Below are 22,936 nucleotides of genomic sequence, written 5' to 3' on the forward strand. Positions count from 1 at the left end.
AATTCTTTGCAAAATTTAATTTCCTTAAAATTATATTTATTACTAATAAGAATTCAAAACTTAAATAATATATATTGCATGAGAGTAGAGACAAAAACAAGTGGATTAGACATCTAAAAACAGTCTTAGATAAGTGTTTTACTTTAATTGACGAGTATTAGATGACGAAATGACTGTGTTGACATAGATAATTGTCTCCTCAATTCTTATAATATTTAATGTAAAATTGACTAAACTTTTAGAATATAATCCCCCATATAAATTTAAAAAGTGTTTCTAAAATAACGTTACTAAAAGGATGATTTAACGGTTGCACATAAAACATCGATAAATTAATAAGCTTGTTAAACAATAATTTTTCGGACTTTATTGAAAAATAATATTTAGAAATTATTTCGCTGGATTAACATAATTTTGTTGAATTTGATTGTATTAATTATAAATGTTTTAACTTTATATAAAATTTGTTGCACAAAGAAACAAATTGAAGAAAAATACACAATATTGGCAAGAGCTATCAGATATATGACACGTTGCTTATTTTAGGGCATGTGTGCATTTTGCTTTGTCCCAAGAATTAAAAGATAGGCATGAATTCACCAACCAATTTTGCACTATTATTATTATTAAAAAAAAAAAATCATATTGTTAGTTATGAATTATGACGTCATTTGAACGCAAAACAGCAGCAGTTAATATGATTTTGATCATGCAACTGCCTGCAAACTAACAAACAGAATATTCCATTCTCCACACCTACTTGAACGTTTAATCACACTCCATAATTTAACCCACCCAACAAATTCTTGAAAATTTTAACCAAAAGAAAAATATAATAAAAAAATAATAAAATTACAAATGTGGGACAATGATTGATTAAACAGGACCCCGTGAGTGTGTGTATATATTGAGAATCAAGAGATTTTAGGTTTACAGAACGTGACGGAAGCAAAAAGCTACAGTTCTGCTCCACGTTAAAATAGTACAAATAAATTTCAAATAATTACTTTTTAACCCCTCCTATATCTTTCTTTCACGCTTTTTTTGCCTGCCCATTTTCCTGTTATATATATGTGCAGTGTAGTCATACAGAGTAGGCGTTCTTCATAAGAGAAGAAGAGTGTAGAGAGAGAGTAGAGAGAGAGAGAGAGAAGGGGGTGAAAAAGATTCGATTTTTATCTGGTTTTTGATTAGGGTTCTTACGTTACACACTGATTTGTTGAAGGCATGGAGAATGTGCTGCACTTTGTTTTCGGCATTTTTGGTGGGTTTTCCTTTTCCCCTAATTTCTTGAGTTCTCTCTCTCTCTCTCTCTCTCTCTCTCTCTCTCTCTCTCTGTAATATGTTTTTTCTGTTTTTACAGGAAATGCTTCTGCTCTGTTCCTTTTCTTGGCGCCATTGTAAGCCTTCTTCTCAATCTCATGAAAACAATTAGTGTGTGTGTGTGTGTGTGTGTTTATAAGTTTTCGGAACGTGTAGAAAGTTAAAAAATGGAGTTACCATTTTAGTGTAGAGATTGCAGTTTGATGGTCATTTTGTAGTATTTTTTTTTTTTTTTTATATATTTTAATTTTTTAATTTTTTTTTTAAATTTTAAATGATATTTACAGTATGAAATTGTGTTCTTGATTAATTAGGATAACATTCAAAAGAATTGTGATGAACAAGTCCACTCAGCAATTCTCTGGAATCCCATATGTCATGACCTTGCTCAACTGCCTTCTCTCTGCTTGGTATTAATCAATTCTTTATTTAAATAATAATTTACTAATTAAAAATTTCTCCAATTCTTGCAAAGTGCAAACTATTGTTCCAATTAATTCTTGATTTTTATGTTTTTTTTTTAATAATTGGATAGGTATGGGCTGCCCTTTGTGTCACCGAATAACCTGCTCGTGTCGACAATAAACGGGACTGGCGCTGTTATAGAATCCGTTTACGTGATAGTATTTCTCGTTTTTGCACCGAAAAAGGAGAAGGCGAAAATGCTTGGACTGCTGAGTGTCGTCCTTACTATTTTCGGAACTGTCGTGTTGGTTTCTCTGTTAGTTCTCCACGGAAATGGGAGGAAGCTCTTCTGCGGTGTTGTAACTACTATCTTCTCGATCGTTATGTACGGCTCACCGTTGACAATCATCGTACGTTCTTAATTCATCCCTTCCTTTCGATTAGTCCTCTGCTTTTTTTTTTTTTTTTTTTTTTTTATCTAATCGTATGAGTTGTGATCGTAATTGAAAAGGGTGAGTTGAGATGTAAGCAAGAATCTTGTTTGTTCGGTGAATATTAATTTAATTAATTAAAAAAAATGAAAATGCAGCGGTTGGTGATCAAGACGAAAAGCGTGGAGTTCATGCCATTTTTCCTATCACTGTTTGTGTTTCTGTGTGGTACTTCCTGGTTTGTGTTTGGCCTACTTGGGAAGGACCCTTTTGTTGCTGTAAGTTGTTTACGTTTTCTTTCGTCGTTTAATTTTCGTCGAATAATCATGGGGAAATTCACTATTTAGTATATAAAAATGCAATCTTTTTGTTGTTTTTGGGCAGATTCCGAATGGGTTCGGGTGTGGATTAGGGGCGGTGCAGCTGATACTTTACGCGATATACAGAAAAAACAAAGGGGAGATCAAGAAACCGACAGGTGAAGAATCGGTGGAGATGGATAAGATTGGCAACGGCAAAACCGAGCAACAGAAACAAGATGAACAAGTCTAGTTCGAAAAAAAAAACGTGTTTGGTTACAGGGATAGCTTTAACCCGCGGATTCTGATTCTTCGTTTGTTCGTTGTGTTCGAATTTGAACTTGTCTTTTCGTATATCTTTTCTGTGGTAAATTTGATGTTTTCCCAGTTCATATGCTTACTTGTGACTTGTTAGTAGAATAATAATTTTGTCAATTTTCCTGTATAATTCAATGGTTGATGAAGATAAATGCTTTGGCTTTTCTTGAATATTTTTGTCACTTTTGCATGTTAGTGAATGTTTCATTGCAAATTGATATTGTTAAGGAATTGGCTTAGGTTATATTAATTATTAATGATTATTAGTCTTGTGAAGTTAAAAAAATAAAATTAACATATTATTAGTTATAAATTGTAGGATAATTTATGCCATCCCCTGACTAAGGTTAAATTACGAAAATACCCATTATGTTTGGATAAATACAACCATCCTTCAACTATGAATATTCCCCTGACTAAGGTTAAATTACGAAAATACCCCTTATGTTTGGATAAATACAACCACCCTTCAACTATGAATATTCTTACACGTTCACCCTTGCGGTGCCAAATTTAAAAAATCTTCTAGATTATGTGGAATATTATCCAGGTTGTACCCGTTTTACCACATTCGAGCTCCGCATTTTGAAACAAGATGTGTCTAAATATATGTATGTGAATAAGATGTGTCTCTTGACTTGTAAATATCAAATTGAGGTACATCAGAAACTGTAATTTTGCACAAAACGAGTACAAACTAGAGAACATTTCCACCGAATGTAGAAGATTTCTGTTGAATTTGACTCCACAAGGTCGACGTGTAAGAAAATTAATAGTTGAGTGGTGTGGTTGTAATTACCTAAACATGAGGGGGGTTTTCGTAATTTGACTTTACCTCAGGGGGTGATTGTAAATTACTGTAATATAAATTTAGTTGGTTAACTTTGGGCCAAACTTTCGGCCCAATAACATGCAATATTATTTTTGATTTTTTGTTGTACACAATTTATATTTTCTTATTGTATTTGTTATTATATCTCGAATTTCATTTCATAAAACACATTAAACACATATTAATGAGGAATGTATGTGACTGATCAGTAGTTATAGCATTTAGCAATAATTATTTGGGCTATAAATAACCCAGGAAATAGTGGGCCCCCATATATATTATTTTCCTAGGGCCTACAGTGAGACTATATTATTATTAAATAAAACTTTAATTATTTAATTAATCATGATTATTCTTATAAATATTTGGGAGCAATGATATATTGCTATAATTTGTAAATAAATGACAACTCCATTTTCCGAATCTAACTATAAAATAAAATTTGTAAATAGTAAATTGCAACTACCTCCCTGAGTTAAAGACTATTTACGAAAAAACCCCTGATTAGTTTATTTATATTTTTTATTTGCCTCGTGAATTGAATGAATATTTGGGGTTTATGTGCTGGAATCACACAAATTATAATTATTACTAAAAATAAATAAAAACAAAATTAAGTAAATGACGAAACTGGGGGGCATCTTTAGAATGTGGAGAAATTGACACCTAATCACACATTTAAGTGTGTGTTTGTGTGTGAGAGAGAGAGAGAGAGAGAGAATCTTCTTTAGAATCCGTTAAGGTGCAGGGCCGTTATCCCAAATGTCATCACTCTTCTAACAGCCGTTAATTCTTTTTCGAACTCTGTTCCCGTAGTATTTTACAAAATAAATAAAAAATGAATATATCTTAACGGACCGTGCTTTTCCGTCAAAGGTCTTAACAGCAACTCGATGCTATGTTAACGGAATGTAAACATAATGGATATATAGTGCTTATGTATGCCCATCATCCCATGGCATGACATAATTGCCACGTGTATTAACTGGGATTTTTTTATAATAATTAATTTGATATATAGAGTGTGTGGTTAGGGTTTTTCTATAATAATCCAATGGCTTTCCAGCCAGCCGTATCATGTCATTACTTTGCGTAAAGTAAATATAGACAATATGTTAAATTACTTGTTTGCCCTTGTTGTTTTTTTCCTTTTATTATATGTACACCCTTTTTATTCATTTCTCAAATTAAATTTATGCATTTTAAAATTGTCAAAATAATTTTTGATTTCGTAAATGCGAACATTTTCAACAAACACTAATTAATTTGCCATTATTGAAAGAAGAAAAAAGTTAAATCAATACATATGTATTAAATATGATTTTCCTTTATCTTCTGCGGCAAATGTCGATCTAATGTCTATTTTCGTAAATGAGGTGAAAACTGACGTGTTAGAATACTCGATGTATTATTAACGCCTCGTTTGGTTGAGAAGATTAACCATTAATAAGTAAGTAGTTGGTTTTTTATTTTTTATGTTTGATATCCCAATAATTTGCCGAGAGACCCCCATATATTATTTTGTCTTGCCTTGTCTTTTAGAGACTTATTTTATTTGATGTCCGAATGTCCAATGAAATAATTATATTTTTATTAGATTATTTAAATTTATCTTAACTAATTGTATCTTAGTAAGCAAACAGACCTTAATAATGAAGCTGAATAAAAGAAAACGCATGCGGTGGCACTTTGGTAAATAAACAGGAGGCCGATGTCAAATCCAGATAGGCAAAAATATGGTGAGCTGTACAGCCTGTAATTTATTCACATTCTTCATCACCACAATCTAAAATCAAATCAGACACATACATACATACATACATACATACATACATACACATACATACATGATAACAATTATAAAAATATAAAAATAATGTATCCATAAATAAATAAATAAATAATTAAATATGCGTGTTTAAAGAGAGAAGAAGAAGTTTTGACTTTGATAGACTCTAGTGAGAGAAAAGTTGAAGAAGAAAGAATGAAATCAGAAGAGAGAGAGAGAGAGAGAAAAGAATTCAATCCGATCTAATGCAAATTTGACGTCCGCAATAAAATCCCCAGAAAGCACACACTTTCTCTCTCTATCTCTTCTCTATTCATCTTTCTCTCTCTAAAAAAAAAAATCTGTGCTCAATAACACCGTCGTTAATCTGCAGGAAGACTTTTTCTTCGAAAGATCTCGGTTTTTGGTTGATTACGAGGGCGAATTAATTCAATTATTTGATTAATTGATGCTTAAAAAGAAGTGTTTTTTATTTGAAGTTCAATTGAATAGTAATTACTATTTCGTGGACTGAACAGAGCAGCTCGAAATCTCTACACTCGTGTAAGTATCTTAGTGCTCTTCGTAATTTGATTTATTTTTATTTTTATTTTTTAATTTTTTGTTGTTAAAATACTTTTCACGTGGTTATGCCGTATGCGTGTGTGTTTGAGATTCAATGTTCTATTATGTATGTGTAGTACCGATTGGTTTCAGCTGTAGATCGAGTGTTTTTGCCCTTTCCTAACTAGGGTTAGGGTTCAATCGAGTTATCTGCTTCCGTTTTTTTGCTTCTTTAGTGTTATTAAATTCCGGTGTTTCTTATTTTTTTTTGGCAAGTAAAGTAATTATTTCTGATGATTAGTTTTCTCATTTATTTTCTAATATATTTAATTTAATTTATTGAAGTAAAAGAGTCCACTTCTGTTTTTCCCCCTTGTAGTCTCATTCCTCAAGATTTTGTTTCTGCCGATGTTTTCCTCGTTTCCTGTTTTGCTCAGTTCTTTTTTGTAAATGGATTTATGCTGTCTGCATGATGTTATGAAATGAAGACGAGAAACCTGACTTTAATTTACTATTTTACGCAGGGATTGGTAGGGCAGGGTGTGAAATATTGTGGGTTGATTATTGGATAAGATAAAAGTTAGGATTTCTAGAGATAAAGTTGGCATCTCTTATGTCACAGATTTCGATTCTATTTTGGAAAAACACCAGCGCAACCCTCATGCATGTCCACTGTTAGTGATTTTGTAGCGTTTTTGTAGTTTTGTGAAAGTTTGAGATTAATGTTTTATTTAGGGAGTTCAATCCTTGGTGTAATAAGAGTCTTGTAATTTACAGTGTGTCGATTCTTGAATAAAAATGGTACCACAAGGGCCCCACACACCGCTTAGTGGAGGCCAGCCGAGATCAAATTCTGGGATGTTGGGTGGTCAAGGGGGTGGAAATGGAATGCCTTCGCAGAATGCATTTTCATCGTTGGCGTCGCCTCGCAATCAGTATAGTAACATGAATATGCTCGGTAATGTTCCAAATGTTTCATCTTTGCTCCATCAGTCGTTTGGTAATGGAGGCCAAAATCCTGGGAGCTCACAGAGAGCGTTTATTAATGGTGGGGCAGAGTCCGATCCACTTTCTAGCGTCGGGGGAGGGATGGGGTTTAATCACCCGTCATCATCTTATATGTCTCCGTCAATCTCAGCCAACCAAAATTCGTCTGGTCAAAATCAAGGTCAACAACAGTTCTCTAACGGTGACCAGCAACAATCTCAACAAATCGATCCTCAGAATTTTCAACATAATCAGCAGTTTTCTTTTCCGAACAATTCCCAACAACAGCAGCAGCAATTTCAAGCAATGCGAGCTGGATTAGGAGGTGTCGGCCCTGTTAAGATGGAGCCACAGGGGACCAGTGAGCAATCACCACATCAGCTACAAGCTTTGCGGACTCTTGGTTCGGTGAAATTGGAATCCCAGCAGTTACAGAGTATGAGAGGCTTAGGTCCTGTCAAAATGGAACCCCAGCATTCGGACCCTTCTTTGTTCTTACATCAGCAACAACAGCAACAGCACCTCCTGTCAAGGCAGTCCCCTCAGGGTGCTACAGCGGCACATATTTTGAGTCAACAACGGCTTATGCAACAACTTCAACAACAGCAACTATTGAAAGCCATGCCTCAACAAAGATCCCCACTTCAACCACAGTTTCAACAGCAGAATTTACCTATTAGGTCTCCTGTAAAACCCGTTTATGAACCTGGAATGTGCGCGCGGAGGCTAACGCATTACATGTACCAGCAACAGCATAGACCTGAAGTAAGATTCTGATACTGAATAAGTTTTTTTTTTTTTCCCCTAGGAAAGAACTTCTCTTTAGTGAGCACCTTGGGTTATGCTTACTAATGCGAGATATTTGCGTCGCTTTATTTTATTATTTTTGTAGGACAATAATATTGAGTACTGGAGGAAGTTTGTAGCTGAATATTTTGCACCTAATGCCAAGAAAAAGTGGTGTGTCTCGATGTACGGAAGTGGTCGCCAAACGAACGGAGTTTTCCCACAGGTCTGTTGGATTACAGACTCAATAATGGATGGACTTCTGCCAGGACTCTCCTGGCCCAGTTTATGCCATTATTGGTACTCTAACAATTACTATAGGTTTTGTATGAATGAAATTATTTTGGTAATTCAAAATAGGCTTAGCCTGGCTCTTTAACAAAAAAATCCTACTGAATTTATTTCAGTTGGCTGCATTACTAGTCAAAATGTCTAACCCTTTGAGTAGTTGAATTGATTTTTTTGGCAATTTTGCATCTGTAAGACATCCAAATTATAGTGGTTATAATGTGTATTCTATCCAAATATTTTGAAAAGTCAAGTATTAATTTAATAACGCTGCTTTGAATAAAATAGTCTCAAACTAACTCAATGATGGATAGAGGTCTATTAAAATTTATGTTATAGTTCTTTTGAAGCTTTTGAGATTTGTTTATCACCCAATGCAATGCTCTCACTTGGCAATGTATGCAGGATGTTTGGCACTGTGAAATATGCAATCGCAAACCTGGTCGTGGATTTGGTGCGTTTCCTTTCGTGTTTTGCTACATTATCTGTATCAATTTCTCGCTGTGTCTACAGTTTCTTGTTTGCCTTTGTGTTGTTCACTTCCTTTATTTCTTTGTGTGGTTATTATGGTATCACATGCAGTGATGTGGTGCCTTTTTCAGGCACCCATTTCAGCATGTCATATCCGCTCCTCACCTCCCAAACACCCTAAAAAACAAAACATAGATATGTGAAAAAAGGGAAAAAAAAAGGATTTGTTATGCATTTAACACTATTTTGTATGAACTGTTCAGAGGCAACTGCTGAGGTACTGCCCAGACTCTTCAAAATAAAATATGAAAGTGGTACTTTGGAAGAACTACTTTACGTTGACATGCCTCGAGAGTATCAAAATACATCGGGGCAAATTGTTTTGGACTATGCAAAAGCCATACAGGAAAGCGTCTTTGAGCAACTTCGTGTTGTTCGAGATGGTCAGCTTCGGATTGTGTTCTCACCTGATCTTAAGGTTAAACAATAGCTATTGGCTATTCTTTTTGTTGTTTAATACTTAGAATTGCTTAAGCTTACTCTCTTGCTTTCGGAATAATTTGTCAGATATGCTCATGGGAGTTTTGTGCTCGTCGTCATGAAGAACTTATTCCTAGGAGATTGCTGATACCCCAGGTTAACTAATCTACAAGTTATATTTTCAAATGCAGTTGTATTTTCAAATTTTGCTTTTGGAATAAAACTTTTAGTTGGGCAAAGCAAGGACAGTGTCTCCTTACATTTATGTGCATTGCATATCTCACTTCTTTTATTCTAAACTACAGGTTGGCCAACTTGGTGCTGCTGCCCAAAAATGCCAGGCTGCTGCTACTCAAAATGCCTCACCTGCTACATCTGTTTCTGAACTGCAAACTAACTGCAATATGTGAGTATTAGCTACCTGTGTGCCTGTTTGGTATTTATTCTATTCATTTTTTGGTGGTTAGTATTACATAAAATGTTTTGATTCTATGCTTTTCCAGGTTTGTTGCCTCAGCTCGTCAATTGGCCAAAGCGTTGGAAGTTCCATTAGTAAATGATTTGGGATATACAAAGAGATATGTGCGGTGCTTGCAGGTAACAATTTACTTGGTGGATTTGCGTAATTTACTGAAAATAAAAAAAATGTATGCTTCTCTGTTTGAACAAGTGGAAATCCTTTTAATCATCGAGCAGCACCCAAACTCTTGCATATGGATACTGATGATATAATGCGACCAGCGGGCCCCGGCATCAATGACTATTTTTTTTTCATTACCTTTTAATGTTCTTGTACATGACATTTGCTTAGTACAGTATCACATACACGATAACCTATATAGCATGAAAGATTTGTTATACATCTTTTATTGTTAAAATTGCAGATATCAGAGGTGGTGAATAGCATGAAAGATCTTATTGATTATAGCCGTGAAACTGGAACAGGCCCAATGGGTAAGCTTCATTATCATGCCTGTCATTTACATACTTGTCCTATTTGATGTCATTCTGTGAGTTGCTATCTATACCGATATTTGACGTAATCAGAAGTGCTTAGGATTCGGTATCGATTGTGATTAATGTTGTCTCATCAACACTACTTCATTTGAGGGAAGTCTTTATGTACTAAGTTATGGTGGGCCTTTTTTTTTTCAGAGAGCTTGACCAAATTTACTCAAAAAACAAATCCTTCGCCCGGATTTCAAAGTCAACCCCAACAAGCCGAGGGTCAGCTACAGCAGCAGCAGCAGCAGCAACAAAGAGTGGCTCAAACTTCAAACAACGATAATCCTGTCCAGGCTGCAGCCACACAACTTGCCTCCAATAATGGCATGCCAAGTGTTAATAACAACACTATGAACTCTATACCCACAACTTCATCTAACAACCCCATTGTTGGTCTGCTTCATCAAAACTCAATCAACTCCCGACAGCAAAACCCTATGTCTAATTCAAACAGCCCTTATGGAGGTAATAATAACGTTCCGATGCCATCTCCAGCTTCTTCTAGAAGTCCAGTGCCGCAAACTCAACCCGCTTCTTCCCCTTTCCAATCCCCAACACCATCCTCGTCAAACAATCCACAACAAACTTCGCACGGTAGTTTATCAGGTGGAGCTCAAATGAACTCAGCTAATTCACCAAATATCTCAATGCATCAACCTTCTACCTCAGGCGATGCAGATGCAAATGATTCGCAAAGCTCTGTCCAGAAAATTATACACGAGATGATGATGTCATCGCAGCTTGGTGGGAGTGGTATGATGACTATGGGTGGTGACGTAAAACCTGTTGGTAATGGCGGTATGAACGGGAGCAATGTTCTTGTAGGGAATGGAGTGGCGAACGGCAACCCTGGTTTTGGTGGTTCAGGCTTCAGGACAATGAACAACAATGGGATTGGACAATCAGCTATGGCAAATGGGATTCGAGCGGCCCTTGGTAATAACTCTATGCCTATGAGTGGGGCCCGAGGAGTAGGTATGGCAATGCCACGAGAGCAGCAGCAAGATTTGGGCAACCCACTTCTTAGCGGTCTTGGAGCGGTCAATGGTTTCAGCGACCTTCATTTCGATTGGAAGACATCTCCCTGATCGGTTTTTATCTAATGGGGTTTTGGCCTGTTTAAGTTGTAGCTGTTTGTGCAGCGTAGAAAATCAAGAGAGAGTAATTCCCATTGGAAAACGAGAAAAGGGTAAATGGCACGAGGCATAGTGTTTCTTCATAGGAATCTTAGATTATCATAAATTTTTCGTTACTAAAATTTCAGCTGGTTTGTTACAGATGGCTTTACTGTTTTGAGGGAAACTTGCAGGATCGACATAGCTGACCGTAAATTTTCTCTTTTCTGCCAAGACCCTCTCGTGGACACAAACCTGCTTCTAGATTTTCCGAGTACTTGAGTGTATATAGTCTGGATTGCCTTTTAAGCCAAATTTGTTGTAGAATTATCAGGGGTTGCTAGAGTTTAATTTTTACTTGTCTGATTCCTATAATCCTCATCTCTTACAAGTTGCAGAAACTGCTTCCTATAGGTTGTAATGTACATTATTCTAATGGTGTGGACATCAACTTCAATCACATTAATCACATTCGTTTTTTTTCTTCCCAATTTCAATGTGTTTTTTATTGAGTAAGACACTGGGCGACGGCCTTTGTTCGTATCTCTAGGACCAATTTGTCATGCCAGCAATCAATGGGTTGTGTGCTGTGATTTCTTATCAGTTGCATCCAAACATACAAATAAGTGTATGTAATGGTAAAATCATATACTACGAAAAACTAAGGTGCTCGGTAGATTGATTATGTGATGCAATAATTTATATAGAATAATGACTAGCAACAAAAGATGGTGAAGTTTCCTGTGAATACATCACATTTTGCTACTTAGCACACACGTTTAAAACGAGCAACTCCAACCGTATAGCAAGGAAAAGGGATCAATCAACAAAATATTAAATAAACTGCTTGAACCCAGAGAGAAACCTCAACCGAATACAAGCACATCAAGTACTGCACAGGACTAGAGATGTACACAGTAATTAACGCTCGTCTACAGATTAACAAGTTTTTCCAAGTTGTAATGTTTAGTGTGAAGAAAACTCTGGCCGATTAAATAGAGAAACGGATCACAAGCACAAAACGGGAGATAAATACATATCCTTAGAAACAGTCAAAAGGAATAATTCTTCAAATCAGCTTTTGAGTCGGCAATATCCAAGTCAGACATGCACTCTTCAGCAGTAAGAGGAGAGAGCTGTCTGGTCTTGCGTCTGAGATTATGCTTGTGCCATTCGCTCTTAAAGTGCTCTCTGTACTGTTTAGCGTCACCGACAAACGCATCGCAAGTGCTGCACTTTTGCTGTTTTACTACATCTCCTCCATGAGAAGAAGTCCCTTCTTTGGCAGAAATAACAACTTGCTTCTCCAATTTCTCACTCAGTTGTGCAACGGGCCCCACAGGTTCCTTCTGTACGCTCAATGGTTCGTCTTCCAAATCACCGTAATGGTCCATGTGTGTCTCACTACCGACATGCACATTCACTGCCACGATGTCTAGTCTCCCTTGCAGGTTTCTTACCAAAGCATCACAGTCACGGAAAATACTAGGATCCAGTTCACATATCTGACACAAACAGGGATTAAATTTAGTTAACGGGATTGTGTAAGCACATACGTATAAATACGAGAAGAAAGAACAGAGTTTAACTAATAATTTTTTTCGGCCAAGGTATTAGACTTACAACAGATAGCTGATTTCCAGATTCGTCTTTTGAAACGACGGTGGAATTCCACTCAGTGATCTTCTCCAAGAGAGATGGCATGTTCTGTTCAGGTACAGTTAATTTCAGTCTCATAGGGGACCGTTTGATGGGGAAGTGCTTCTGAAGCTCGCGGATAACATCTAATGCCTGTGAAAGTATTTTGGGATTTTATTAGCAATATAGGAACCGCAATGATAGGTATACATTTTCAAAACTGAAAGAAAAGAAGATAGCAAGTAAAAAAGACAATTGATAAAGACAGCGGGGCCATGTCGAAGATCGAAAGAGTTGAAACACGAGCAATGTGATATAGTGAAATTTAGCAATTGCGTATCTGTAATAAATGAAAGTTACCTGTTTCTTTGAGCTGCTATTTGGGTCAACAGCAAAGTGTATATCGTGCATTAGTCGCTCAATCATGCTTATGGTATACGGTCGTTGAGTTTCAGGATTAATAGTCTTCTGCATGATTATAGTTGCAATATCCCTAAATTGACTAGATAATTGTGACTCCCTCTCCTTCCCTGCAACTTGTAGCTCTCCTTTCTCTAAAATCTGCAATAGGGAAAGCATACGACTCTTTCAACACGTGCATCTGCAGTAGTCTTTCCATCTTTTAAGAAGCTAATGTTTCATGCAGAAGTTATGTAATGGAATATGAAATCGATAACTTCTCACTTCATAGTAAATAATAATAAAACCTAAAATCTTAGTTTGAACCACAACCAGCAGCCAATTCCAGGATTTTATACCCATTCACAAATACATTATCAGAAGCTAACGAATAAAACCTAAAATCTTCATTTGCGTAAGTACATAAGAGAGGTTATCACCTACTAGTTTATGTAATTATCGCTAGGTCAAATGGTGGACATATAACACGTGCCCAACCTTACCACCTCAACCTTTTTTACTAGAACAATTGTGCATCGCAGTTTTTACGATAAGATACGAGAGATTATCCTGATCAATCATTTTATTACAGAACTGCCTCCTGGTTTCCACAATGATTCTAATCACAGTTTCTCGGATCTTATGATCTGTAACAAAACATCTTTCCCTGTTTCAGTTCATCAAACAACTCCTATTTATTTATTTATTTATTTCATTCCAAGTCTAAATCAAATATAGTGACGAAGAAACTGACTGGTTGAATCACAAAAATTGGTATGGTATGAAAAAAATCGACTCGTCGTAAGTCGTAACACCGCTTCATGGAACTCAAATCACATTATTATTCCACCTTCTTTCCAAACATATCGATTTATTATTCTATCTGATATGATAAACTATGCACATTAACCAACGTCATCTAACGCAACTAATGTTACGAAACCATGGTGCCATTTTAAACAAGATGAATAACCAGCCACATTTAATTTGTTTATAGAAACATAAAATCGAATAACAAACCTCCAAACATATTTTGGATTGATCATCCATCCCAAACGCCGCCACTAATTCTTTCGATTTAGCGAGAACACCTTTCGAAACATTGGAGTAAACAGTCTGAGACTGCAACACTTCATCCAAATCTTTCTCCCTGCGCATTCAAATGTCATAAATATCACTACATCACCCCCAAAACCTTAATCAATTAAAAAAAAAAAAAAGCTAAAACCCTATCCTTCGATTAAAATTACAGTCACGCCCAATTTAATCTTCCAGTGTAATTTAAATTTGATTGTAAAACTAGAGTAAAAATATAATCTAATATATATGTATATACGTACACGCCGGAGCGCCATGAGAGAACTTTGTTCTTATAGCAAGCGATTTCGAATCGGTTGCCGTGCTTCTTAAGGCGAACCACTGCCACGTTCGTAAGCCTCTTCTGTCCTATCGGCTGCACAAGCGTCTTCGACATCTCTCTGCTTCTGTGCGGCGGCGGAGGCGGCGGCAGGTAGTGGTGGCGGTGTAAGGTGGCTTTGTTGTGGAATTAACGAAAGTGTTTGGGGAGGAAATGTTAAATACTGAAAAAGTTATCCGAAACTGGGCCTGCTTTAATGGGCTAATATTTCTTTGCATTTAGGGCCTTCAGCTTTTACTTTATTTTATATTGGGCTGGAAGGCCCATTTGAAATAACATATTATTTTTTTTAAATTAATTGTTATTATATTTTCATTTCCTTTTTTCCAGTCTTTAGTTTATATATAAAATATTTTAATATTATGTAATCTAATATTTTTAATACAATTTAATTATCATGTATGTAAATTTTCTTCCTTTTTGCAATATTACCCCATGCATCACACATGAAAAAGATGCTAGCATTAGTATATACTATACATACAAATATACATTACCAAATTGAACAATAGAAAGAAAAATAATAACAGATCAAAATTAATTATTTATTTATTAGAAAATTAAATAACATCATTCCAATGCCCAAAAACATTTAAAATATATTATAAAAAAAATACTCCAAAGCAAATTAAATTTTGCTTCTACAGAAGAGTTCCTTCTTTCAATCCCATGGAGATGAAAGTCCTCATATGCGCGTTCTTCGAACGCACCGCGTAAATAATATCACCTAGTGCAGTTTGGCACTCAATAACCGGCGGACCACACAACTGCAGAAGATTCACCATTGATACGAAATCCGCCCTGTCGGCATCGTATTTCGCGCCTTGCATAAACCCCACTGTACTATGGTATTTACTTTCGCAGAACTCGTAGAGTTTCTTCAAGCCCGCGTTCTCTTCGTGTTCTTTAACTCTCTGAAAGAACGTTTCCGTGTCCCTTGCGAATGCTAGGGCCAGGCCAGTGGTGAGTCTTGTGAGACCGGGAAGATCCGTCTGCGGTGACGGAAGATTCTTGTTGAGTTGATCGAAACAAAAACCGGGATCCGAGACCGTACGACAAATTTGGCTGATGAAATCTTGTGTTTGATCACTTAGTGAAGGGGTGATTAGGTATGAGGTGACAACCAAGAAGAATGGGACAATGCAACAAAATTTGTTCATGTTTTTTTTCTATTATATTTTTTTTTTAAGGTTTTGTGCTTGAGAAAATATGATGTGTTTGTTGCGGTTTTAAATAGAGAGGTGGAATTATATTTATATATGGTAGGTGTAATCTTGATTTAATATTTTTGTTGATATGAATAAATGTATATTATATTGTGAGCATAATATTCTAGTAGTAATTTTGAATTTAAGGTTGTGATTAATTGTCGTGCCAAGATTGGTGCTTGGATGACATTAATCTTACGTTAATTTTGTGAGAATCTGATTTTTATTTGGTTGAATGTATATTTATGTTCATAAATTAAATGATTCTACTAATATGGTATTTCGTTTAATGCATATAAAGTTTTGATTGACTATATTATGTTCTTCATAATTTTGTTCAATGCAACTCACTCGATCGTCAAACAGCTCACCCGATACAAGATTTAGGTGGTGTTTGCAAAAACTTATTTAAAAGTAGAAGTTACGGTTGTGAGTTAAATTGTAATTAAGTGATTATTTCTAAAAGTTGGGGGTAGTTGCAAATTAGCTGGAAAATTAACTAAAATAAAAAAAGCAGGTACATGGGAGCTTTTAAAATTGTAGCTTAAAGCAGCTTATTTTAAGAGAAGCAAAAACAAAAGTTTGTTTTACAAACACCTAAAACTAGATTATATGAGAAAAAAAATTCACAATTTATTTCTAAATGCATTTGCAAACACCACCTTAAAGCTGACGAAGATAAACAAGTGACTGAAAAATATATTAAAGAGGGAGTATAATATTTATTGATGTGACAAAAAACCTATCCGTTAGGTTTTTACATATTCGTTTATATAAAGAATCGTATATGGCTATTTTTTAATTTATGATCTTTTTATTCGTTCGAGATTTACATAGGTTGATTAATCATCAATCCTAATTTACGTATTTTCCTTATTTATTTATGGAAATTATCCTAAGATTTTCTTCTCCAATGGCCATCTCCGAGCTCGTCGAGTACCTAGGCCGTAGGGGTGGTAGACGAGATGAGCCGGCTCGAACTCGAGCTCGAGCTTTCTGACAAGTTGAGCTCGTGCCTTTACTTAGTTTTTCATGAACTCACGAGCCGGCTCACGAGCCTTCTTGTTATTTATTTTTTATCTACTATTTTTTATTTAAATAATATATATTATATAAAAACATATAAAATTTTAAAAATATATAATTACAGTTCATTACTTATTTTGTAATTTTGTTTATTATAATATAAATAATTTTTAGTAACAAAAAATTAATAATTAAAAAAAAAATATTCGATGAGCTCGAGCCTGTCAAAACAACCGAGTTCGGCTCGTTCACACCCGTAGTCTTAATGTGTTAAATTCAAAACTTGTATAGTTTTAAATTTTGATTAAAGACTTTTATTGGACACATATTATTTTAGAATTCTGTATAATTTATTTTGGATATTAGCATATAATTTAATATATTAAATTTATATCATCATATTTAAAAAACTCTTGTGATATATGTATAAGTTTTGTTTCATTACTTTTATATAATATACACAAAAGTGTTTGGGGAGGAAATGTTAAATACTGGAAAAGTTAGCTGAAACTGGGCCGGCTTTAATGGGCTAACATTTCTTTGTATTTAGGGCCTTCAGATTTTACTTTATTTTATATTGGGCTGGAGAGGCCTATTTGAAATTGCACATTCGTTCAAGTATCTTTATATATCTTTATTTATTTATATATAAAATTAAAAATTCGATGGTGCAATAAAAAAACTCCAATGACATACTTTTAATCTTTTTAGAATTTATAATTAATTTTTTTTTCATTTCCTAGTTTTCAGTCTTTTTTGGTCTAATGATTTTCGATTTGCAAATCAGCTAGCAAAATCATAATCCACCCAGAATAATCATATTTGTAGGAAGATTGATGTTATTTTGGTAATTTAAATTTTAGAACCAATTTTTTTTAATACGATTTAATTATCATGTATTTATATTTTTCTTCCCCAGTATACTATATACAAATATACATTTACCAAATTGAACAATAGAAAAATATAATAAAAAGATCACAATTAATTAATTAATTAATTATTTATTAGAAAATTAAATAACATCATTGCAATGCCCAAATACATTTCAAATATATTAAATAATATTGATATAAAAAAAATAAAAAAATACTCTAATTTATTTTTTCTTCTAAAAAAGACTTCCTTCTTTCAATCCCATGCTGATGTAAGTCCTCATAGCCTCATTCCTCGATCGCAATGCGAAAATGTCATTAGCGCCGGGTGCATTCTGGCACTCGATAACCGGCGGAGCACACAACTGCAAAAGATACACCATCGATTTGAAATCCCCCCTGTCGGCATCGTATTTCGCGCCTTCCGCAAACCCTACTGCGCTGTGGTATTTAGTTTCGCAAAAACCATAGAGCTTTATCAACCTCTCATCGTCTTCGTGTTGTCTTCGTCCCCCAAATATTCGTTCCGCGTCTCTAGCTAAGGCTAGGGTTAGGTCAACCGTGACTCTCGTGAGACCGGGAAGATCCGTCTCCGGCGAGGGGAGATGCGTGTTGAGTTCAATGGCACAAGTAGCGGAATCCGAGACCCCACCGCATATTTGGCTAATTAAATCTTGTGTTCTTTGGTCACTTAGTGAAGGGCAAATTAGGTATGATAAGGTGACAACCAAGAAAATTGGGAGAATGCAATAAAATTTGTTCATGTTCATTTTTTTTTTTTTTTTTTTTTTTGGATTTGAGAAAATATGATGTGTTTGTGATGGTTTTAAATAGAGGGGATGGGATTATAATTCATGGTAGGCGTAATATTTTGGTGTTAATATTTTGTTGACTTAATTAAGGTCATGCCAAGATTGTATTGGTGCTTAGATGGCATTAATTTTACGTTAATTGTGTGAAAATCTGATTTTTATTTAGTTGAATTTATACGAGATTTTTTTGTATATGGTAAATGTATATATTTTATTTTATATTATCTATCATTTTACAGTTCGATTTTTTTTTCCAAAATTTTATCATTATTACTTAAAACAATATTTCAATAGTCACAAACACACGAAATAATTTATGAAGAAATAAATGGTGATATATTTTTTAGTCACGTTTATATAATATGTCTACCCCCTAAAATTCATCCATGCTTATTAGTTTTGATTCTAACACGTGCACTGGAACCTTAAACGACTTCTTAAACGACTTTTAATATAACGTGAACGAAATACACTTTGAATATATATATATTTATATTGGCGTATGGTATGTGTATTTGACCCGAGTAACCCAATTACTTGTATGGGAACAAGAGACGTCGTTTGACCCGATGTCGAATGTCGAATTCGATTGACTGCAAGTTTTTTTTTGTCAATAAAAAAGAAAATAAAATTTCATTATTTAATAAATGTAAATAAATGGTTATTTCATATTAAATTTCATGTAAGAAAAAAAAAAGATTACCAATCATTCTCAATTTGCAGGATGTCTATTATTTTCAAGAATTAATAAAAAAAATATTATTTTATTCCTGTCTACAACTCAGTGAAACCCACCCCCAAAATCCTAGGTTTAAATCAAATTTCTGCGCAAACAAAAAAAAATTAGGGCTTTGGCAGAAATCAATCAACAACGCAATAAGCAATCCGATTTCTCGTCAATCGTACTGTGAAATGAGTTCTACCGACGATGAAGCTCAATTAAACAACGAGACAGATTCCGCCGGCAACGGCGACGCAAAAACCTTCTACGATGTATACGGCCCAGAGGTTTGTTCATCTTAATTTCTGCAATCTTTGTAGCCATGGGCATTGTTCCAACATTCTTCATTAATTGCATGCTCAAGTATGAACATCTAATTTTGCTTGCGTATGGAAAGAAGAAGAAAAAAAATAAAATTAAAATGGTGGTGTGTGATGAAATTTGAGATTTTTGTGTTTGGTGCAGGCGAGAGCAGATGTAGAATTCAAGCAGCCCGAAGCAAATTCGACCTTGAATCTGCATGTATTTCTCGAATTACCGACCTAGATTTCGATATTTAATTATTTATTATATCATGTTATTTTGAATTTGGCAGTACTCGTTGGTTTCGATTTTTGTTACAGGATGTGCAAGGACTTGCCACCTGGGTTCTTGCTGAAGGATTCATGCCGTCGTGGGTTTTTATTAAAGTAAAGAGCTTATTTATTGCTTCTCGGTTTTGCTCAATTTGTCGATTTTCTTATTTATTTAGCTAGTTTATTCAGTCTCCGAGCTTTTTATGTGCAGAACAAACCGTTAATTCCCAAAGTGGTCATGCTTTATATCCCTGGTCTCGATGCAGCACTTTATTTGTCACAGTCTAAACTACTAAAAAGTTTTAAAGAATGCTGTGGAATTCCCAGAGCGGTTTTATCTCTCAGGTAAATTGGTAACCATTTAAAAAAAAAAGTCGAGCGCATGATTTTCTTAAGCTATTGTACCTACTAAGTGTTTGCTTTTTTTTTTTTGGTGTTAGCTGTGTAGCGGATGGAATGCAGACAATAGACGCACTTCTTACATGCAAAATAAAAAGAAAAAGGGACGAAGCAGAGGTCATTCAAAAAAAAGCTGCTCGGACATCTTATCAAGGTTCGAGGAAATATCATATAGAAATTTGTGGTTTATTGCCACCTTCATTAGCAATTAAATCTTGGTAAAATATAACTGAAGTTTTTTTACTGTATGATGCTTTTAGCGGGAAATTGCGACTCTGCGGAGGGTGATAAAGCATCTGCCATTGACTTGACAAAAAATCTGCCATTCCCAGTCACTTACTACACACTAACTGCCAAGGAATTAGAAGATAATGGATACTGTTGTAATAATCCAGGTAACGTTTTAACCTGTGCAATTTTTTTTAATTATTATTTTTTTTGGGGTTTTTCTCATTGTACATTTTCTGTGCGGATATTGTTTGTTCTTATTATAGTTGATTAAATTTCTGGCATTGTAGAATTTCTTGCAACCCTTCCGGCCCCTTCTGGAACTCCATTGCATGAGATTGTGGCACTTGATTGTGAGATGGTAACTTTTCAATTATTAAGTTTGGTTAACCGTTTTTGTCAGTAATGAAGTGTTAGGCTAAGATTGGGGATAATTTATATATCCATGTTCTGTATTATTTTCTTCGTTTTGAGCGCGTTATTTGAAATATGGTTGAGTTGGTTCACCGTTTTTTATGTTTGTTTATTTGTTTGTTTGACCAGTGCATTACAAGAAAGGGTTTTGAGCTTACGAGAGTTACACTGGTGGATATTACTGGACAGGTATACCCGAAGGATCCACACATAACCTCGATAAACAAAGTGATACATACATAAACTCGATATGTAGAGTATATTCTCTGTGTATGATTTATTTCGGGCTGCTACAATTTTGGCTAATTTTGTTTCATGTGCAGGTATTGTTAGATAAACTTGTCAAACCAGCAAATGCTATAACCGATTACAATACAAGGTACTTACTCTCTTTAACTAAAACTGTCTAAGATATGAGTTTTCGAGTCTTTTGAGAAAATCAGTCCGAGAAAAAAGTCCGGGAGCCTAATTAATCTATTCGGAAATTTTTGTTTATTTTATTCTTTCGATAATACAGATACAGTGGAATTACATATCAGATGTTGGAAAACGTGACCACAACCCTCGAAGATGTCCAGGTATATTTCACGCCTTCTAAGTTCTACCTTTTTTTTCCTCCCATTTTTATATTCCAACAATCTCGAGTATATTATATTTATTGCATCACTTGCTTCTGTGTTTAGGAAGATTTTCTTCGACTGGTTTACAAAGAGACTATCCTCGTCGGACATTCATTAGAAAACGATTTATTAGCTCTGAAAATCCGTCACGATGCGGTGATAGATACAGCTATATTATATAGGCACCCAAAAGGCCGGTCCTACAAAACAGCTCTTCGTGTGCTGACTAGGAAATTTCTTTCCAGAGAGATACAAGATTCTGGAAATGGACACGATAGTGTCGAAGATGCAAGAGCTACACTCGAACTTGCATTATTAAAAATTAAACACGGTAACGCAATTTCGTCCCCATACAATTCTGAATTAAAGGCATCCAAATTAATTTGGTAATAATTTAGTTTATTACTTTTATTTCTGGTATTCAGGGCCTGGTTTTGGCATGCCCACTTCAACATTTTTACGTAAGAAACTCCTCACATTATTAAGTGAATCCGGAAAAACCTCGTCGCTGATCGATAATGTATCTATAGTGAAGAGATACGCCTCGGAATCATCTAATTCAATTCCAGTTTCTTCCGACGAAGAAGCTCTTTTAAAAGCCAGAAAAGAGGTAATTTTTATTTATTTTTTATTTTAATTTCTGTCCATGGAATTTTTTTATAAATCTTATCTTATGTTTTTTTTTTGGTAACTATCAGGTGAAAAATGAACGGGTGAATTTTATTTGGACCCAATTCACGGAATTGTATTCTTATTTCAAGAAACAAGCTAACGATGATGAAAACATAAACACGAAGATAGCAGAAATGATCTCATTGCTTACGTGTAATAAATCTAATGGTAAAAAAAGCATTTCATATAATGTCACTTCGGAACTGAAGGAAATTCTTAGTGGAATCGATAAGAAAGTCAAAAGCTTATTCTCGTGTCTACCGTGCAATGCCATGCTCGTTATCTGTACTGGCCATGGTGACACTGCAATTGTTCAAAAGTGAGTTGGTTCTATTGCAATTATTTATTCATTTAGTTTCTTTGGTAGTTTGTTGATAAAGTTGTGATTTTTATGTGTGAAGATTACGGAAAATTCTTTCGGAGCAAACGGAAACTGCACTTAGCCGAGAAAAGATAGTCAAAGTGCTGGAAGAAATGCAGGCCCAAGCTGAAATAGGCTTGTGTTTTGTTGGAATTAAACATTAAATCTCTCTATTGTGTAATCAGTAATGTACTGAAATTATTTTAATGTATACAAATAGGTTAATGCCTGATTTTTTGTTGGGTAATAATTATAAGGTTATGTAATCTCTTAGACATGAAGATTAAATATAATAGTTAGGGCCAATTTTGATTTGGTATTTATAAATTCAGTAGCTGTTCCTTGGAATATGTTCACATAGCAGGTGTAATGGAACTTCCGAATTTCGTCAATTCCGATTTTTTTTTTTGGTAATTTTATTGGATGGAATTGAAATATATATACCAGATTTTGATTTTCGTTCCGATTTTAATTTCTGAAACTATTTTGCAAAAAAATT

The 22,936-nt window shown here is 34.8% G+C and overlaps 6 protein-coding genes across 11 annotated transcripts in view; 3 read left to right on the forward strand and 3 right to left on the reverse strand.

Annotated features, from left to right (window-relative positions):
- The window catches only part of LOC105963393 (bidirectional sugar transporter SWEET1), a 31,264-nt gene extending 28,317 nt beyond the window's left edge, over positions 1-2,947 (forward strand). The window contains exons 2-7 of the mRNA XM_088815809.1: positions 1,152-1,264; positions 1,364-1,400; positions 1,638-1,733; positions 1,859-2,138; positions 2,318-2,437; positions 2,544-2,947. Coding sequence (XP_088671935.1) covers positions 1,228-1,264; positions 1,364-1,400; positions 1,638-1,733; positions 1,859-2,138; positions 2,318-2,437; positions 2,544-2,711 — 738 coding nt within the window. The 5' untranslated portion in view covers positions 1,152-1,227 and the 3' untranslated portion in view covers positions 2,712-2,947. The remainder of the gene's footprint in view (positions 1-1,151; positions 1,265-1,363; positions 1,401-1,637; positions 1,734-1,858; positions 2,139-2,317; positions 2,438-2,543) is intronic.
- A 2,429-nt stretch (positions 2,948-5,376) lies between these two features.
- LOC105963394 (transcriptional corepressor SEUSS) lies at positions 5,377-11,563 on the forward strand. 6 transcript variants are annotated; one of them, XR_016030418.1, is made up of 12 exons: positions 5,534-5,940; positions 6,465-6,614; positions 6,718-7,692; positions 7,820-7,939; positions 8,407-8,455; positions 8,736-8,950; positions 9,040-9,108; positions 9,258-9,358; positions 9,456-9,549; positions 9,837-9,906; positions 10,108-11,146; positions 11,236-11,563. XR_016030418.1 is itself a non-coding variant. In XM_088815812.1 (11 exons), the coding sequence occupies exons 3-11, from the start codon at positions 6,739-6,741 to the stop codon at positions 11,043-11,045; spliced, it is 2,610 nt and encodes an 869-aa protein (XP_088671938.1). In that variant the 5' UTR covers positions 5,523-5,940; positions 6,465-6,614; positions 6,718-6,738; the 3' UTR covers positions 11,046-11,563. The 6 variants fall into 6 exon arrangements, 3 of the variants coding, with proteins under 3 accessions (XP_012843241.2, XP_088671938.1, XP_088671939.1); XR_001173275.2 differs by having other exon boundaries at positions 5,377-5,940; positions 6,465-7,692; XM_088815812.1 differs by having other exon boundaries at positions 5,523-5,940; positions 10,108-11,563.
- A 328-nt stretch (positions 11,564-11,891) lies between these two features.
- On the reverse strand, positions 11,892-14,666 carry LOC105963395 (sequence-specific DNA binding transcription factor). Its single transcript, XM_012987789.2, has 5 exons — positions 14,450-14,666; positions 14,130-14,259; positions 13,071-13,271; positions 12,696-12,863; positions 11,892-12,577 (listed from the first exon to the last, which is right to left on the reverse strand). Exons 1-5 carry the CDS (start codon positions 14,581-14,583, stop codon positions 12,125-12,127), a joined length of 1,086 nt encoding a protein of 361 aa, XP_012843243.1. The 5' UTR covers positions 14,584-14,666; the 3' UTR covers positions 11,892-12,124.
- Positions 14,667-15,167: 501 nt separating this feature from the next.
- On the reverse strand, positions 15,168-15,686 carry LOC105963436 (uncharacterized). Its single transcript, XM_012987840.2, has one exon. The coding sequence runs from the start codon at positions 15,684-15,686 to the stop codon at positions 15,168-15,170; it is 519 nt and encodes a 172-aa protein (XP_012843294.2).
- Positions 15,687-17,871: 2,185 nt separating this feature from the next.
- On the reverse strand, positions 17,872-18,399 carry LOC148771981 (pectinesterase inhibitor-like). Its single transcript, XM_088815297.1, has one exon. The coding sequence runs from the start codon at positions 18,397-18,399 to the stop codon at positions 17,872-17,874; it is 528 nt and encodes a 175-aa protein (XP_088671423.1).
- Positions 18,400-19,089: 690 nt separating this feature from the next.
- LOC105963396 (Polynucleotidyl transferase, ribonuclease H-like superfamily protein) lies at positions 19,090-22,874 on the forward strand. Its single transcript, XM_012987790.2, has 14 exons — positions 19,090-19,455; positions 19,634-19,690; positions 19,792-19,857; positions 19,955-20,088; positions 20,184-20,296; positions 20,403-20,537; positions 20,661-20,731; positions 20,914-20,973; positions 21,108-21,163; positions 21,302-21,362; positions 21,468-21,735; positions 21,830-22,014; positions 22,103-22,395; positions 22,478-22,874. The coding sequence occupies exons 1-14, from the start codon at positions 19,360-19,362 to the stop codon at positions 22,599-22,601; spliced, it is 1,719 nt and encodes a 572-aa protein (XP_012843244.2). The 5' UTR covers positions 19,090-19,359; the 3' UTR covers positions 22,602-22,874.
- Positions 22,875-22,936: the final 62 nt, after the last annotated feature.

This window comes from Erythranthe guttata, chromosome 3 (genome assembly GCF_056151865.1).
Source record: "Erythranthe guttata isolate IM_541 chromosome 3, IM_541, whole genome shotgun sequence".
In the NCBI taxonomy this organism is placed as follows: Eukaryota; Viridiplantae; Streptophyta; class Magnoliopsida; order Lamiales; family Phrymaceae; genus Erythranthe; species Erythranthe guttata.